This window comes from Grampus griseus, assembly GCF_964374135.1.
Source record: "Grampus griseus genome assembly, chromosome: 3".
NCBI classification, from domain to species: Eukaryota; Metazoa; Chordata; class Mammalia; order Artiodactyla; family Delphinidae; genus Grampus; species Grampus griseus.
In genome coordinates this window covers 16,219,410-16,236,124 of record NC_139019.1, presented here as the reverse complement: position 1 = coordinate 16,236,124, position 16,715 = coordinate 16,219,410, and the positions used below count along the sequence as shown (strand labels likewise).

General features: G+C 33.7%; 1 protein-coding gene across 1 annotated transcript in view; it reads left to right on the top strand.

Moving 5' to 3' along the window:
• CDH18 (cadherin 18) overlaps positions 1-16,715 on the top strand; it is a gene marked incomplete at both ends in the record, with an annotated part of 349,009 nt that overhangs the window by 235,549 nt on the left and 96,745 nt on the right. The window contains one exon of the mRNA XM_082651620.1: positions 10,251-10,504. Coding sequence (XP_082507746.1) covers positions 10,251-10,504 — 254 coding nt within the window. The remainder of the gene's footprint in view (positions 1-10,250; positions 10,505-16,715) is intronic.

The window sequence follows — 16,715 nt, the reverse complement described above, 5'->3', positions numbered from 1 at the left end:
TGTGCCCATAACTGTGCTCTACAAGAGTTATGAGAGCCTGAGCAGAACCAAAGTCACTGTCTTCTTGCATAGAGCTTCCAATCTATGGAAGCGGAGAGATACCAATCAAATATCATATGCATTCTTAGATAGGTAATAAAACTGTTCTATGAAGGAGAGTTATACAGTGCTGTTGGGAAAACAAAATCTAGGGTGTTTGGTGCTGTCTGATAGTCAGCAGTGATTGAACAGAGAACTGAAAGAAACTTAGGAGGTAGTTAGGTAAAGAGCATTACAGGAAGAGGAAAGAAAACACAACAAGAACCTGAATGGAGTAGAACATGGTACAGTAAGGACCTAAAAATCTTCATTGATCCTGGAGCAGAGAGTGAGGGAGTTAGTGCATAGGTGAGCACACAGGGCCTTGTTAAATTTTACCCAATGGAGAGCCATTGAAGCTATCTAAGCAGGAAGTGATAAGGTCTCATTTGATGTCAGTATTTCTAATTAATTGTTAATAGAAACTACACAAGGACAAGACTATTTTTTAACTCATCACTGCATTCCCAATGTCTAGCATGTTTTCTAACATTGCGTAAGCATTCAATAAGCATTAGAGTAATTAATGGATATACTATGGATTAGAAAATGAAGTGAGGATTGTCTGCTTTTCATTCCTTGGATGGCTTCTTCACTCAGGTAAATCCAGGTAAGCAGATGAATAACTCTTTCTGAAAGATGAGTCTTGAACCCTTGGGAACACCAGTATTTAAGAAACAAGCAGAAGGCAGGAAAGAAATAGAGTCTTTGAAGAAAATATCAAAAAACAGAGGTGAATTTTATCATTGAAAATTCCCAAGGGATGCTGAACAGGAGGAAGATAGTCATTAAAAATATGAAGGATTCTAGAACTAAAACACAATTTAGGATTTTAAAGATTCATTCGATTTGGCAAAAGGGGGCATGGTGATTCTCACGAGCAGTTTTCAGCTCTCCATCCGCATCCGCATCATCATTATCATCACAATAGATAGTAACAGCAGATAATATTTGTTAAGTGTTTCCTCTGTGTCAGGATGAGTTTTAAGAACTTTTCCCAAATATTTATTGAGCTGGTACACCTATTATCATTCCTTTCAATCTAACTGGAACATTATGATATAGGGAATATTATTATTCTCACTAATAAAACAAACTGAATCACAGAGAAAAAGAATTGTATCCATGTAGAAACTGATTGACAGAAAATTGAACTCAGGAATCTGTCTCTTCAAAGTCTGAAAAGTTACCCATTTTACATACTTGAATGAAATATATATATTTATTATTTGCTAAAATGAAGAGAAGAACAAATTTAGTGTGGTGGAGAGAAAATTGGAGGCAAGGAAATGGGAGAAAAAAATTAAAAGGAGAAAAAAGAAAAAACAACACTATCCCCTTTAAGAAGCTTTGTAGTAAAGCCAGGGAGATACTTTAAAAAGCAAATAAATGAGAACATCATAAAATGGAGATTTTAATTGTAAGGTGGGAGACTGAAAGTGTGTTTATAGCAGATGGATAAAAGGTCAATAGAGACAAGAAACTGGGGATACTAAAGAGAGGGTAATTGAATTCAAAAGATGCTCTGAGGTAGAAATGGCCCTGTTTAGGATCTCGATCACAGGTGGAAAGAAAGAACCTATGATAATATTCCTCCTTATTTGACAAAATCAAACAGGAGGAAGAAATAAATGTTTGCAGATAAGTTTGCAATGATTTAGCTGGAATATGTGTGGGGTGTGGGTAGCAGGGTGATCCTTGCCTATTGAGAACTATTGTCCTTATAAAGTAGGAATTTATATCATGTTTACAAATGTGAGGGTAGTGGTGGATGATGTGAATACACACATAATCCAAAATACAAGTATAGATTGTGGGGTTAAGGACAATGGGGATCTTATCACCCTGCATGGCCTCAATTAATTTGATGCTGTTTGTGAAAAATGAAGGCAAAATGGTATATGTGCATATGTGTACACATATATGTAGTTAACATTCTCTATATTGCATACACATATACACATACTCAATAGGTATTTTCAAGGTAAGTGTTTCAATTACATAAATGGTAATGACTATGTACTGAAAATAACCTTGATAATGAGTCCAAATTATCTTTCTATTTTTTTCCTGAATTTATTTTCTAATGTAGTCTACACTTCCTCTAAAATGCATTAATGTTTGCATTGATGTATTTTCTTAATCCTTCAGATTAGGATTATCAGTTTTAGAGTTATTCCATTGCTGTATATTTTATGTTATAAATAATTACAATTTGGAAACTAAACTGTATAACTCTGTGGATTTTAACCTTTAAGAGGCATTCATTCAGATGGCAGGGAACAGAAAAAACAGTCCTTTCAAACCTGTTCCTTATTTAATCTCTGAGGCAGCTCACTTTAGTCAGCAAGGCAGAACAGCTAATCTTCCCAAAGATCAAAATCAGCACTGCTCTATAAATCAGCTTGCAGGAGCATCTGCACATTCCTGTCCATATCATGCCTTCATCAGAAAATTGCCAAGTTGAATTCACCAGTCCATGGTGTGGTACGTTGTAAATACACTTTGATAACTTTCATTTATTGTTTAATGGAGCCTGACTGGGTGGAAAGGGGAAAAAAAGATATGGATGAATGCAACTTGATGTGTTTCCTCTGACATAAACCCTGTAGCTAGGGATAGGCTTCATAGCAGTACCTCTCAGATTCTCTTCTTGTGGTCCATATGCCAATTTGCTTTCTTTATAATAAGCAGTTGTTCCATTTTTCTTTTTAATTCAAGGCTCCAATCCTATTTGCTTTCCTGACTCTCAGCAAATACTGTCTGTAGTATCACTTTTCTTCTTCAAGTGTATTTAACTGCAAATACAATGCCTAATATTTTAAGCCAAAAATCTTAAACATGGTTTTTCAAGTCAATGAAGGGTGGTGGAAAATACAATCTTTACTGTCAGATGAAATATAAATTTTGGTCTTGCCATTTAAGAGATCTATGAATTATCTCAAGTCTTTTAATCTTCAGTTTTCTTATTTTAACGTTTTACGAAGTGATAATTACAAAGAGATAAAATAAGGTAAAATAGTATTCTAGGCTGTGTCTGGCTAATAAGTACAATAATACCTCAATATCTTTTGGAAATCCAAAAAAGAGGGAATATATGTGTATGTATAGCTAATTCATGCTGTATAGTAGAAACTAACACAATATTGTAAAGCAACTATACTCCAATAAAAATTAATTTTTAAAAATAAAAAAGATAAAAACAAAAGTTACCATAAAAAAGTACAATAATACCTCAATATCTACATTTCTTGTCTTCCTTTCTTTTTCTATTTGCACCAAATTTTAATTACACTTTCTAGACCTCTCCATGTGGTTATTTTACTGCCCTCCTTTATTTCATGTTATCCAAATCACCTATAATCACACAAAGAATGACACATCCTGTGTATATTTTTTTGAATGATGTCAATATTTTCTTATTGAAGCATAGTTGATTTACAATGTTGTGTTAATTTCAGGTGTACAGCACAGTGATTCCTATATATCTATATCTATCTATCTATCTCCTTTTTCAGATTTTTTTCCCTTATAGGTTATTACAAAATATTGAGTATAGTTCCCTGTGCTATAATGTAGGTCCTTGTTGGTTATCTGTTATATATAGTAGTGTGTATATGTTAATTCCATCCTCCTAATTTATCCCTCCCCACACCCCTCCCCATTTGGTATCACATGAACATGCTGTCACTCATGGCTCTTGGTGATCTACTTCCCCCTCTGTCTTCTGTAAAAGATTTTTATCAAAGTTCAAGTTTAATTTTGTCTTTGCAGTGCAACATTTCCAGGGATGTTTCAGTCACAAATACTTTCTTTGAATTATCTTCTCTGTTTTATGTATCAAGGTAGGCATTTCACTAATTTTTCACTGTAGAAAACACAGCAATTCCATATCCCTCTTAAATCTGCTAGATCTAATAGAGTAGAAAGAACTTATTCTAATTATTCATTATGAATGTACTGATAATTTCCATTAATGTGTACCTGTGTGTGCTACAAGTGTATGTATGTCCACAGTAGTTGTTAAACATTTTTGCAACTGGGTACCTTGTATTTTTAAAATTTTTATACTGCAGTGTGTAAAAGATCTTTATACCACTTTATTTAACAAAGGATCAGAGATGGATGGTGAGAGTAAACATAAAATGTTATATAAGTATTTTTAAAGTTTAAATTAATCCTAAGAGAAAATATATGAAATGTTTCCAGCTATAACCGTACTAGGTCCATTCCAAATAGCCACATTCTAAATTTTTTAGTGGATTGCACTTATTGAATTTTTCTTTATCATTTCTTTGACTTGCGTTGAGTGACAGAATAGGAACCAGGACTTTCTTTGCTATTGGGTTGTAAAGTTTGGGGACTATGAACCACAATGTGCAATAAAAAAATAAGGCATCCCAACTTATTATAAATGCACACACAGGCAAACACATGTGCACACTTTGTATATAAGAAGAAATAGGTTTCTAATGCTAATGAACTATTTACAAAAACTAAACATTCATTAGAGATTTTATTACTTAAAAAATCAGCCAAGCTACTATTTTTATTCTTATAAGATTCTAATATCTGGAAAGTGGTTCTCCTGCTTAGCCAGAAGCTGAAGAGGAAAGTCCAACTTTCAATTCAGTGAAATCTATCACTATATTTATAATACCTTTTGACAGAGGACTGCTTTGGGCAAACTTTTGTTCTGACTCTTCATCTATAGGCATGACCATGGAGTGATAGATCCACTGAAACTATTTTGAACATCAATTAACAGTTTTTAACACATATTCCTACAATATAATTTAGCGTACTAGTTGAAACAGCCTGTTGAGTTAAGCTATCCACACCGATGTGTTATTGGTAAATTTGCATATGTGTGGGACTATTGAAATATCCACACATATGTATATGTGTTAGTATGTAAATATATATAAATAATATAATATAGAATATATAAATATACTTCATATATATTATGTATGTGTTATTTAAAATATTTTAAAATATTTAAAATATTTTCATTCATTTCTCCAGTCTTCAAATGACAGTGAGCAAATCTGTAAGATTTATTTGTATCAATAACCTTGGAATTATACACATTAAATGATCATGACACTCTTCTGCATAGAGAAATTTATAATATAGCTTATACATGTGTTCCAGTCTTCGCAGAATGTCCACCATCCAGGAGAGGACTTTGACAAGGACCACGAATCATGGCATAATAAGAAAGCCTAGCTGATGAAACATTCAACTTCATGCAATTTTTCTTATGTTTTTGGCAAACTACTATCATTTAAGATATGCCATTTTTCAGGAAACAATAATTAATAATAATATCAGTCACTATTCCAGGATTTGGCCATTTTTTGCATAATTGAAGTGACATTTTTTCATGTATTAAAATGTTGGTATCTGTCCTATTATTATCCTCCCATTCCTGCAGTGGAAAACCTGGATGATGATGCAATATAGAAACTGGACCAAGGAGAGGTCCTATGGAGTCTCTTCTCTTATTATTTAGGAAAACAGAATTTTAAGACTTTCTTAAACTCCAAGAAGAATTGAGTCATAGAGCAACTTGACTAAATGCTGTTTTCAGTATCCATCTATTTATGATGGTTATATAGTTCCAGAGGAGGAATATATTAGTGTGATTTAATGAATAGTAGAAGTGATTAATGAGAAACAATTAACATGTTCCAAATATGTAAATCTGGCTAGAAAGATGATAACTTATCTACAGGAATATGAAATGTGTTCATATTAAAGAGGGAAAATTATGATTTTAAAAGTTAGAGAGAGCAGTGATATGTGAAAGTAATTACTAAGAGTAATAGGATAAAATTAAGAAACTAAAACGTAAGATGAAAATTGGAGTCAATTCAGTGACAGTGAACTGTATTAGGACATTAACAGTAACTAAAGAAAAGTAAGAGGAGCCCCACTGCCTGGGGAAGTTAAAATTACACCAGAATAAACACATTAAAAAAATTAAAATTGAAGTTAACTAGTTAATTTCTCATTTCAGATAAATGACAGTTTCCTAGTATAAGTATATCCTATGTGATAACTGACACATGTGTTATTAAAAATAATTTTAATTTACTAAATTTGACAACAATAATCATAGCATTTGTTAACTATGAGCATCAATGAGTTGGTAGCTTTGTTTTCTGACTCTCAGAACTTGGACCACAGGTGAGACTTGTCCAGGGAACTAAACCCAAAACAAATTCTATAAAAATGAATAAAGAATCTGATGGTGTTCCTCCAATATTTCTCTCTAAACATTAATATTATGTTAGTAAACTCCAGGAGAACACCTTTACCTTAGGCTCATCTACTTCTTGTCTTAAACACTGAACTCTTAATCCAAATTTGCAGTTTTCAAAAAAAAGAAAAGGAAACTTGGCATAGTTCTGAAATTTTGTTAAATGGGATAAACTATGTTCAAATTGTAAACACTCACCCCGCCACACCAAATATCTTGGTGAGACCAGATTTATGGAGTAAATAATGGTGAACATTATCAAAGACTGGAGACTATTCTTTCCAAGAGTCTTCAAGTAGCTCAAAAGGGAATAACTCTTTCCACAGTTCTTTTTTTCAGCTTGATTGTTTTAATCATCTGTTCAATCCAAATGATTATTGTGAGAATCCAGCCCAAAAAACCTACAAGCATGGGCAGTTGAAATTTTAATATAGTATATCTGGAAAAAACTATTTATTATGCTCATAAACAATCTCTGGCTCTATAATCACCCTTATCAAGTTCCTACTGTGCCTCATGTTTATGGAGTTATTCTGTATCCATTTTTGTTTTGTTTTGTTTTAAGACAGGAGAAGGGTATGTTTTGTGTTATGTAAACTCACAGCCAGACATTTCATGTTTTTTGCCTTCTTGGTACTCTGATAACCTGAGTACATTTTCTTTTAATTTTTTTCCTCCACCTTTTCATCAAAACCAGGTTTTAGATGAATAGGTCTCACTGTTCTTGGTATTCTGTTTTTGATAGACTATTTTAGGTAATAAAACAATCTGCTGGTAACTATGGAAGGTGAAAACCACAGAGTTCTAACTAGTTTCCCAGGAGCAAAATATTACTATGAAATTACTGGAATATCTCTTTACAATGTATGAATGGTAAGTATTTGGAAAGCTTTACCAGGATTTACAGTAAGAGGAAAAATAACAATTATAATCCTAATCCAATCTCTATGTACTATTGTAGTTTTAATACAAAACAAAGAATTAACATACTTTATATTGTATATAAAATCCTGCAATCTCCAAGAATAAATAGTGTAATTTCTTCCCAGTTTTTCTATACTTGCAATTTAGCACTACCATGTTTTCTTCATAAATGAGATTGTTAAAAATATTTCTATCTACATTAATTCATCTGCTTCTAAATTCCTGTCCCAACCTGAAATAATACTTCTCTTTCCTTAGTGACTCGAAATGGGTCCTATCCATCCATCTGCCTGAAAAACAAGTCCTCCAAAATGATTATCCTTCTCTTGGGGTAGTTAAATATACATGAGATAATCATAAACATGAAACCATGAGTTCACATAAACAGCCTGTACATTTGCAGTAGGTAGGTGAGTGTTAAGATAAATGACATCTAACTTGCCAGGGGACCTGCTAAAAATGGAAAAAGAGATGCCTGTCATATTGGATGCACAGCTTGATAATAATATTTGATGGGGTAGAGGTGGCCAAAAATATCCCCACAAATTTCATTGAGAGTCTTACTGACTCTCAATGAACCTTAGTCATTATAGTCTACCAGATGCAGCAGATTGAGTCTAAAAAATTACACTGATCTTAAACAAGTAGTAAACCTGCCAAGGGTGTTGCTTTCCATGAGCAAAATGCCTGGATTCTGACAGTCCATGTTCCTCTGCACCAAGGGGACCACACCTGTGCACCTAATTCTTTTTTTTTTTTTTAATTTATTTTATATTTATTTTTGGCTGCGTTAGGTCTTTGTTGCTGCACAGAGGCTTTCTCTAGTTGTGGCAAGAGGAAGCTACTCTTCGTTGCAGTGTGTGGGCTTCTCATTGCGGTGGCTTCTCTTGTTGCCGAGCACTGGCTCTAGGCGCGCGGGCTTCAGTAGTTGCCGCACATGGGCTCAGTAGTTGTTGTGCACCTAATTCTTGATAGGCAGAAAGTGTGTACCATTTCTAGAACAGGTGATTTAAATTTGGATGAGACTTCTTGAATTAGCCCAAGACATTCTTATTTACTAATGTTAAGGAGAGAGGAGTCAAGGAAAGAAGTACAATAAATCTGTGGGTCCAACTGAAAGTAATACAATCTGCCAAACAAGATGGATGTTAGTTACTTTGGCAATTCATTTCTAGTTTTAATTCCCTGAGAAGGAAATGAATCCCACTTGGTGGGTTATAAACTTCAGATCAATTATCCCTTCTTTAAAGTATATAAATCTAAAATACATAATATCTGCACCATATATAAATGTATATGTATCATATATATGGTTCATATTTAAGAATTTTAGTTTTAACATTATTTAAAATTTTATTTTCTCTTATAAACACTTGTAAAATATTGTAATGACCCAGTCTCATCCATGGCCCTGAGAAGTATTCTAGGTTCTTAGTATCTGGTTTGGAAATTAAATGTTTGTTTTTCCTTCTATGCAATCTCCAGTCTTTGGAAAGGCCAATTTTCTAAGGCAATTCAGAAAAAATAAGGGAAATAATCATCAGTAGGACTGATCTTCTGTTTATAAGATCCCGTTAAGGATACTCTACAAATTCTCCTTGGCTCTTAGGGTAAAGGAAAATATCTGAGTTCCTCCATAGGGAATGATCATACTTTGATCCTGCCAAGAAAGAAGGCTGCAAGATTGAAGCAGGCTACTGAAAAATCAGTGGCAGAAATAGGGATGAAAAAATATCTATTGTTTCTTTTCATAGGTGTTAATCTATAGGTAATTCACAATGCTCAAAATAAAGGCTGATATCTGTATCACCTGCACTAGCATCAACATGGAGACTTTTGATGTGGCTAATCCTAAATCTAAGCTCATTTTATGTCACAGAGCCTATGTGCGTCATGTTTAACACTTTCAAAACCTTCAGTTCTTACCTAAAAAGGTACTTCCTCTTGCAAATATTACCTACCTGCTCACACACTTCTGTATCTATGTTTGTATCCTTATTATTTTCATAATACCTACTATGTCTTAGAACACTAAATGTACAGTGCTATGAATGTCTATAAATCTTATAATAGACCATATATTCCCTGGGACAAAACACTAGACTGACCTTATTTTTATTCATTATTGTATGCTAAGCCAAATTCATGACTCCTGACATATATGATTAATAGAAAAAAAATTGGCTGGGTGATTTAAAAAATAAGAAAAAAATAAAACATTATGACAAACTATTAATGTAAATTCAAACCTACAAAGTAAAACTAAAAATGAACAGAATACTGTAATAAAAAATAAAGTTGATCAAAACATAATAATAAAGGGAATAAAAAACAAAACTAATACATGAAATGGTATTAGCAACAAAAAAGAAATTAAAAAAATAATACAATTAAAACAACAAAAATGAAATTCAAAAGTCTGTATAAAATCTTCTGCTAAAATTTCAAGAAAATATTGTTGCACTGAAAATGTAAACATTTATCCAATTTTAAAATAAGATACCAAGTTTAAAACCAGCAAGATGAAAATAAGATGATAATAGATAAAAATCAATGATATGAGATAAATTGTTTAAATGCAAAATAAAAAAATGTATTTTTTAAATTTCTCAAATTAGTAGCAAATATTTTAAACATTAATAATTTAAGCTGAAGAGGAGATAGAAAGAAGTTACCAGAGGAGACTAAGAATGAGTCTGCAAAAATCAATATTTGTTTGACTGTGGGAAATTTCCTTTTGTTGCTAGTTATCATCATATTTATGATTCTGAAAAATCACAATTGATTCAGACTTGAGTTTCCATGATTTCTGCTTTAGGTGTCACTGTTAAGATAAACTTCATAGTTTCTTTATAAATGCAAGTAGATTGACCTAAACCTATTCATGTTTGTTTGTTTGTTTCAAAAAAAGGAAAATAAAATATTTGTTTAACAGGTGATGGTAGTCATAATATTGGAAATCTTATTTTTTTTCCCACAGCCACTGAACTATGAGAAAAAGAAGTCATATACCCTCAACATAGAAGGAGCCAATACACATCTTGATTTTCGCTTTTCTCACTTGGGTCCTTTTAAAGATGCTACCATGCTGAAGATCATTGTTGGGGATGTAGATGAACCACCACTATTTTCCATGCCTTCCTATGTCATGGAAGTCTATGAAAATGCCAAGATTGGGACTGTTGTTGGCACAGTTTTGGCACAAGATCCCGACAGTGCTAACAGCTTAGTAAGGTATGGTATACTTCCATCTTTTAGACATATACAGATTTTATTGACTCTCACAGTAATTTAAAATGAATTAAATAATATTTAAAATATTTATTTTCTATGTTATTTTCTTTTTTTTGCATATATAACATTGTATTCTTTTTTTTTAACAACTTTATTGGAGTATGATTGCTTTACAATGGTGTGTTTGTTTCTGCTGTATAAAAAAGTGAATTGGCTATATGCATACGTATATCCCCATATCCCCTCCCTCTTGTATCTCCCTCCTACCCTCATTATCCCACCCTTCTAGGTGGTTGCAAAGCACCCAGCTGATCTCCCTGTGCTATGCAGCTGCTTCCCACTAGCTATTTATTTTACATTTGGTAGTGTATATAGGTCACTGCCACTCTCTCACTTCGTCTGAGCTTACTCTTCCCCCTCCCCATGTCATCAAGTCCATTCTCTACATCTGCGTCTTTATTCCTGTCCTGCCCCTAGGTTCATCAGAACCTTTTTTTTTTTTTTAGATTCCATATATATGTGTTAGCATACAGTAATTGTTTTACTCTTTCTGACTTACTTCACTCTGAATGATAGACTCTAGGTTCATCCACTTCATTACAAATAACTCACTTTTGTTCCTTTTTATGGCTGAATAATATTCCATTTTATATATGTGCCACATCTTCTTTATCCATTCATCTGTCGATGGACACTTAGGGTGCTTCCATGTCCTGGCTATTGTAAATAGATCGCAATGAACATTGTGGTACATGACTCTTTTTGAATTATGGTTTTCTCAGAGTATATGCCCAGTAGTGGGATTGCGGGCTCATAAGGTAGTTCTATTTTTAGTTTTTTAAGGAACCTCCATACTGTTCTCCACAGTGGTTGTATCAATTTACATTCCCACCAACAGTGCAAGAGGGGTCCCTTTTCTCCACATCCTCTCCAGCATTTATTGTTTCTAGATATTTTGATGATGGCCATTCTGACTGGTGTGAGGTGATACCTCATTGTAGTTTTGATTTGCATTTCTCTAATAATTAGTGGTGTTGGGCATCTTTTCATGTGTTTGTTGGCAATTTGTATATCTTCTTTGGAGAAATGTCTATTTAGGTCTTCTGCCCATTTTTGTATTGGGTTTTTTGTTGTTTTGATATTGAGCTGCATGAGCTGCTTGCATATTTTGAGATTAATCCTTTGTCACTTACTTCATTTGCAAATATTTTATCCCATTCTGAGGGTTGTCTTTTCATCTTGTTTATGGTTTCCTTTGCTGTGCAAAAGCTTTTGTTTCATTAGGTCCCAATTGTATATTTTTGTTTTTATTACCATTTCTCTAGGAGGTGGGTCAAAATGGATCTTGCTGTGATTTATAACATAGAGTATTCTGCCTATGTTTTCCTGTAAGTACTTTTTATTGTCTGGCCTTATATTTAGGTCTTTAATCCATTTTGAGTTTATTTTTGTGTATGGTGTTATGGAGTGTTCTAATTTCTGTCTTTTACATGTAGCTGTCCAGTTCTCCCAGCACCACTTATTGAAGAGGCTGTCTTTTCTCCCTTGTATACTCTTGCCTCCTTTATCAAAGATAAGGTGACCATATGTGCTTGGGTTTATGTCTCGGCTTTCTATCCTGTTCCATTGATCTATATTTCTGTTTTTGAGCAAGTGCCATACTGTCTTGATTACTGTAGCTTTGTAGTATAGTCTGAAGACAGGGAGCCTGATTCCTCCAGCTCTGTTTTTCTTTCTCAAGATTGCTTTGGCTATTCGGGGTCTTTTGTGTTTCCATACAAACTATGAAATGTTTCGTTCTAGTTCTGTAAAAAATGCCATTGGTAGTTTGATAGGCATTGCATTGAATCTGTAGATTGCTTTGGGTAGTATAGTAATTTTCAAAATGTTGATTCTTCCAATCCAAGAACATGGTATATCTCTCCATCTGTTTGTATCATCTTTAATTTCTTTCATCAGTATCTTATAGTTTTCTGCCTACAGGTTTTTGTCTCCCTAGGTAGGTTTATTCCTAGGTATTTTATTCTTTTTGTTGCAATGGTAAATGGGAGTGTTTCCTTAATTTCTCTTTCAGATTTTTCATCATTAGTGTATAGGAATGCCAGAGATTTCAATGCATTAATTTTGTATCCTGCTACTCTACCAAATTCATTGATTAGCTCTAGTAGTTTTCTGGTAGCATCTTTAGAATTCTCTATGTATCATATCATGTCATTTTCAAACAGTGTCAGTTTTACTTCTTCTTTTACAATTTGGTTTCCTTTTATTTCTTTTTCTTCTCTGATTCCTGTGGCTACAACTTCCAAATCTATTTTGAATAATAGTGGTGAGAGTAGGCAACCTTGTCTTGTTCCTGATCTTAGAGGAAATGGTTTCAGTTTTTCACCATGGAGAACAATGTTGGCTGTGGGTTTGTCATATATGGCCTTTATTATGTTGAGGTAGATTCCCTCTATGCCTACTTTCTGGAGTGTTTTAATCATAAATCAGTGTTGAATTTTGTCAAAAGTTTTTTCTTCATCTATTGAGATTATCCTATGGTTTTAATCCTTCAATTTATTAATATAGTGTATCACATTAATTGACTTGCATATATTGGAGTGTCCTTACATTCCTGGGGTAAACCCCACTTGATCATGGTGTATGATCCTTTTAATGTGCTGTTGGATTCTGTTTGCCAGTATTTTGTTGAGGATTTTTCATCCATATTCATCAGAGATACTAACCTGTAGTTTTCTTTTTTTGTAACATCTTTGTCTGGTTTTGGTGTCAGGGTGATGTTGCCTTGTAGAATGAGTTTGGGAGTGTTCCTCCCTCTGCTATATTTTGGAAGAGTTTGAGAGGGATAGGTGTTAGTTCTTCTCTAAATGTTTAATAAAATTCACCTGTGAAGTCAGCTGTTCCTGGGCTTTTGTTTGTTGGAAGGTTTTTAATCACAATTTCAATTTCAGTGCTTGTGGTCAGTCTGTTTATATTTTCTATTTCTTCCTAGTTCAGTCTCAGAAGGTTGTGTTTTTCTAAGAATTTGTCCATTTCTTTTAGGTTGTCCATTTTATTGGCATAGAGTTGCTTGTAGTAATCTCATGATCCTTTGTATTTCTGCAGTGTCAGTTGTTACTTCTCCTTTTTCATTTCTAACTCTGTTGATTTGAGTCTTCTCCCTTTTTTTCTTGATGAGTCTGGCTAATGGTTTATCAATTTTGTTTTTCTTCACAAATAACCATCTTTTATTTTATTGATCTTTGCTATTGTTTCCTTTATTTCATTTTCGTTTATTTCTGATCCAATCTTCATGATTTCTTTCCTCTGCTAACTCTGGGAAATTTTTGTTCTTCTTTCTCTAAATGCTTTAGGTGTAAGTTTAGGTGGTTTGTGTGAGATTTTTCTTGTTTCTTGAGATAGGATTGTATTGCTATAAACTTCCCTCTTAGGACTGCTTTTGCTGCATTGCATAGATTTTGGGTCATCGTGTTTTCATTGTCATTTGTTTCTAGGTATGTTTTTTTTTTTCTCTTTGATTTCTTCAGTGATCTCTTGGTTATTTAGTAATGTATTGTTTAGCCCCCATGTCTTTGTATTTTTTGCAGTTTTTTTTTTCCTGTATCTGATATTTAGTATCATAGTGTTGTGGTCAGAAATGATACTTGATAAGATTTCAATTTTCTTAAATTTACCAAGGCTTGATTTGTGGCCCAAGATATGATCTATCCTGGAGAATGTTCTATGAGCACTTGAGAAGAAAGTGTAGTCAGTTTTTTCTGAATGGAATGTCCTATAAATAGCAGTTAAGTCCATCTTTTTTAATGTATCATTTAAAGCTTGTGTTTCCTTATTTATTTTCATTTTGGCTGATATGTCCATTGGTTAAAGTGGGATGTTAAAGTCCCCTACTGTTATTGTGCTAATGTCAATTTTCCCTTTTATGGCTGTTAACATTTGCCATATGTATTGAGGTGCTCCTATGTTTGGTGCATAAATATTTACAACTGTTATATCTTCTTCTTTCATTGATCCCTTGATCATTATGTAGTGACATTCTTTGTCTCTTATAATAGTATTTATTTTAAAGTCTACTTTGTCTGATATGAGAATTGCTACTCCAGCTTTTTGTTGATTTCCATTTGCATGCAATATCTTTTTTCATCCCCTCACTTTCAGTTTGTGTGGGTCTCTAGGTCTGAAGTGGGTCTGTTGTAGATAGCGTATATTCAGGTCTTGTTTTTGTATCCATTCAGCCAGTCTATGTCTTTTGGTTGGAGCATTTAGTCCATTTATATTTAAAGTTATTATCAAGATATATGTTCCTGTTACCATTTTCTTAATTGTTTTGGGTTTGTTATTGTAGTTCTTTTCCTGCTCTTGTGTTTCCTGCCTAGAGAAGTTCCTTTAGCATTTGTTGTGAAGCTCGTTTGGTGGTGCAGAATTCTCTTAACTTTTGTTTATCTAAACGTTTTAATTTCTCCATCAAATCTGAATGAGATCCTTGCTGGGTATATTAATCTTGGTTTAGGTTTTTCCCTTTCATCACTTTAAATATGTCCTGCCACTCCCTTCTGGCTTGCAGAATTACTGCTGAAAAATCAGCTATTAACCTTATAGGGATTCCCGTGTACGTTATTTTTTGCTTTTCCCATTGCTGCTTTTAATATTTTTTGTTTGTATTTACTTTTTGATTCTTTGATTAATGTGGGTCTCAGTGTGTTTCTCTTTGGGTTTATCCTGTATTGTACTCTCTGTTCTTCTTGGACTTGATTGACCATTTATTTTCCCATGTTAGGAAAGTTTTCCACTATAATCTCTTCAAATATTTTCTCAAACTCTTTCTTTTTCTCTTCTTCTTCTTGGACCCCTATAATTTGCATGTTGGTGCATTTAATGTTGTCCCGGAAGTCTCTGTGACTGTCCTCAATTCTTTTCATTCTTTTTTCTTTATTCTGCTCCCTGGCAGTTATTTCCACCATTTTATCTTCCAGTTCACTTATCTGTTCTTCTACCTCAGTTATTCTGATATTGATTCCTTCTAGAGTATTTTTAATTTCAGTAATTGTGTCGTTCATCACTTTGTTTCCTCTTTAGTTATTCTAGATGCTTGTTAAATGTTTCTTGTATTTTCTCCATTCTGTTTCTGAGATTTTGGATCATCTTTACTATCATTACTCTTAATTCTTTTTCAGGTAGGTTGCCTATTTTGCCTTCATTTATTTGGTCTTTTAGGTTTTTACCTTTTTCCTTCGTCTGTAACTTTTTTTTTTTTTAATGGGTGGTGCTGTATTCCTGTCTTACTGGTTGTTTGGCCTGAGATGTCCAGCACTGGAGTTTGCAGGCAGTTCGATAGAGCCGGGTCTTTGTGCTGAGATGAGGTCCTCTGGGAGGCCTCACTCCAATTATTATTCCCTGGAGTCTGAGGTTCTCTCTTAGTCCAGTGGTTTGGACTCCCACTACAGGAGCTCAGGCTAGACCTCCACCCTGGGAACCAATATTTTGCAAGCTCTCATTCCCTAGTTTTATCTCTTGGCTCCCATCTAGTCACTTCACATTTTTGGCATCTTTATTCAGAGACACTCTTCTCCTGGAGCCACAGAGACAAACTATCACAGCTACACATCCCATCCCATGTTATTTTCTATTAATATAATTCAACTATAATCTTAGCTGATTATTTAACTGAATAAATAACAGATGGGTTTCTGTCAAATTTAGCATACATGTAGCTATCTCCATGAATATATTGGTGACCACACAGATGAGTTTTTTCCATTTGACTTAATAGATGAAAGCATAACTGACTGGAAACATTTAGAGAGAAATATTTAATCACAAAGTAGAGAATGTTTGGTATCTTAGCAATAGGAAGTATAACTACACACACACACAAATGAGGGCTTGGGAATAAACATTCAGCTCTGACTCCTTGTTCTGCCACCATGGCTATAAACCTTTAGGAAATTACTTTTCCTTATTTGTGAAAGAACACCACAGATATCTATCTCTCAGAGTTACTGCGAGATTGTTTCAAGCTATGTGCTTTAAGTGCTAAGCAGAGTGGCCTGCACGTAATAGTCATTCAATTAATTCTAACTTGTCCAAGGCAAGTTAGAGACTCACTTCTGAAGACAGGAAGACCAATGTGGGAATTCTGGTGACTTGATTTACTAACTGTGTCATCTTATACAGCCATTCAACCTTGCTGAGTTTTGATATAAAATATATG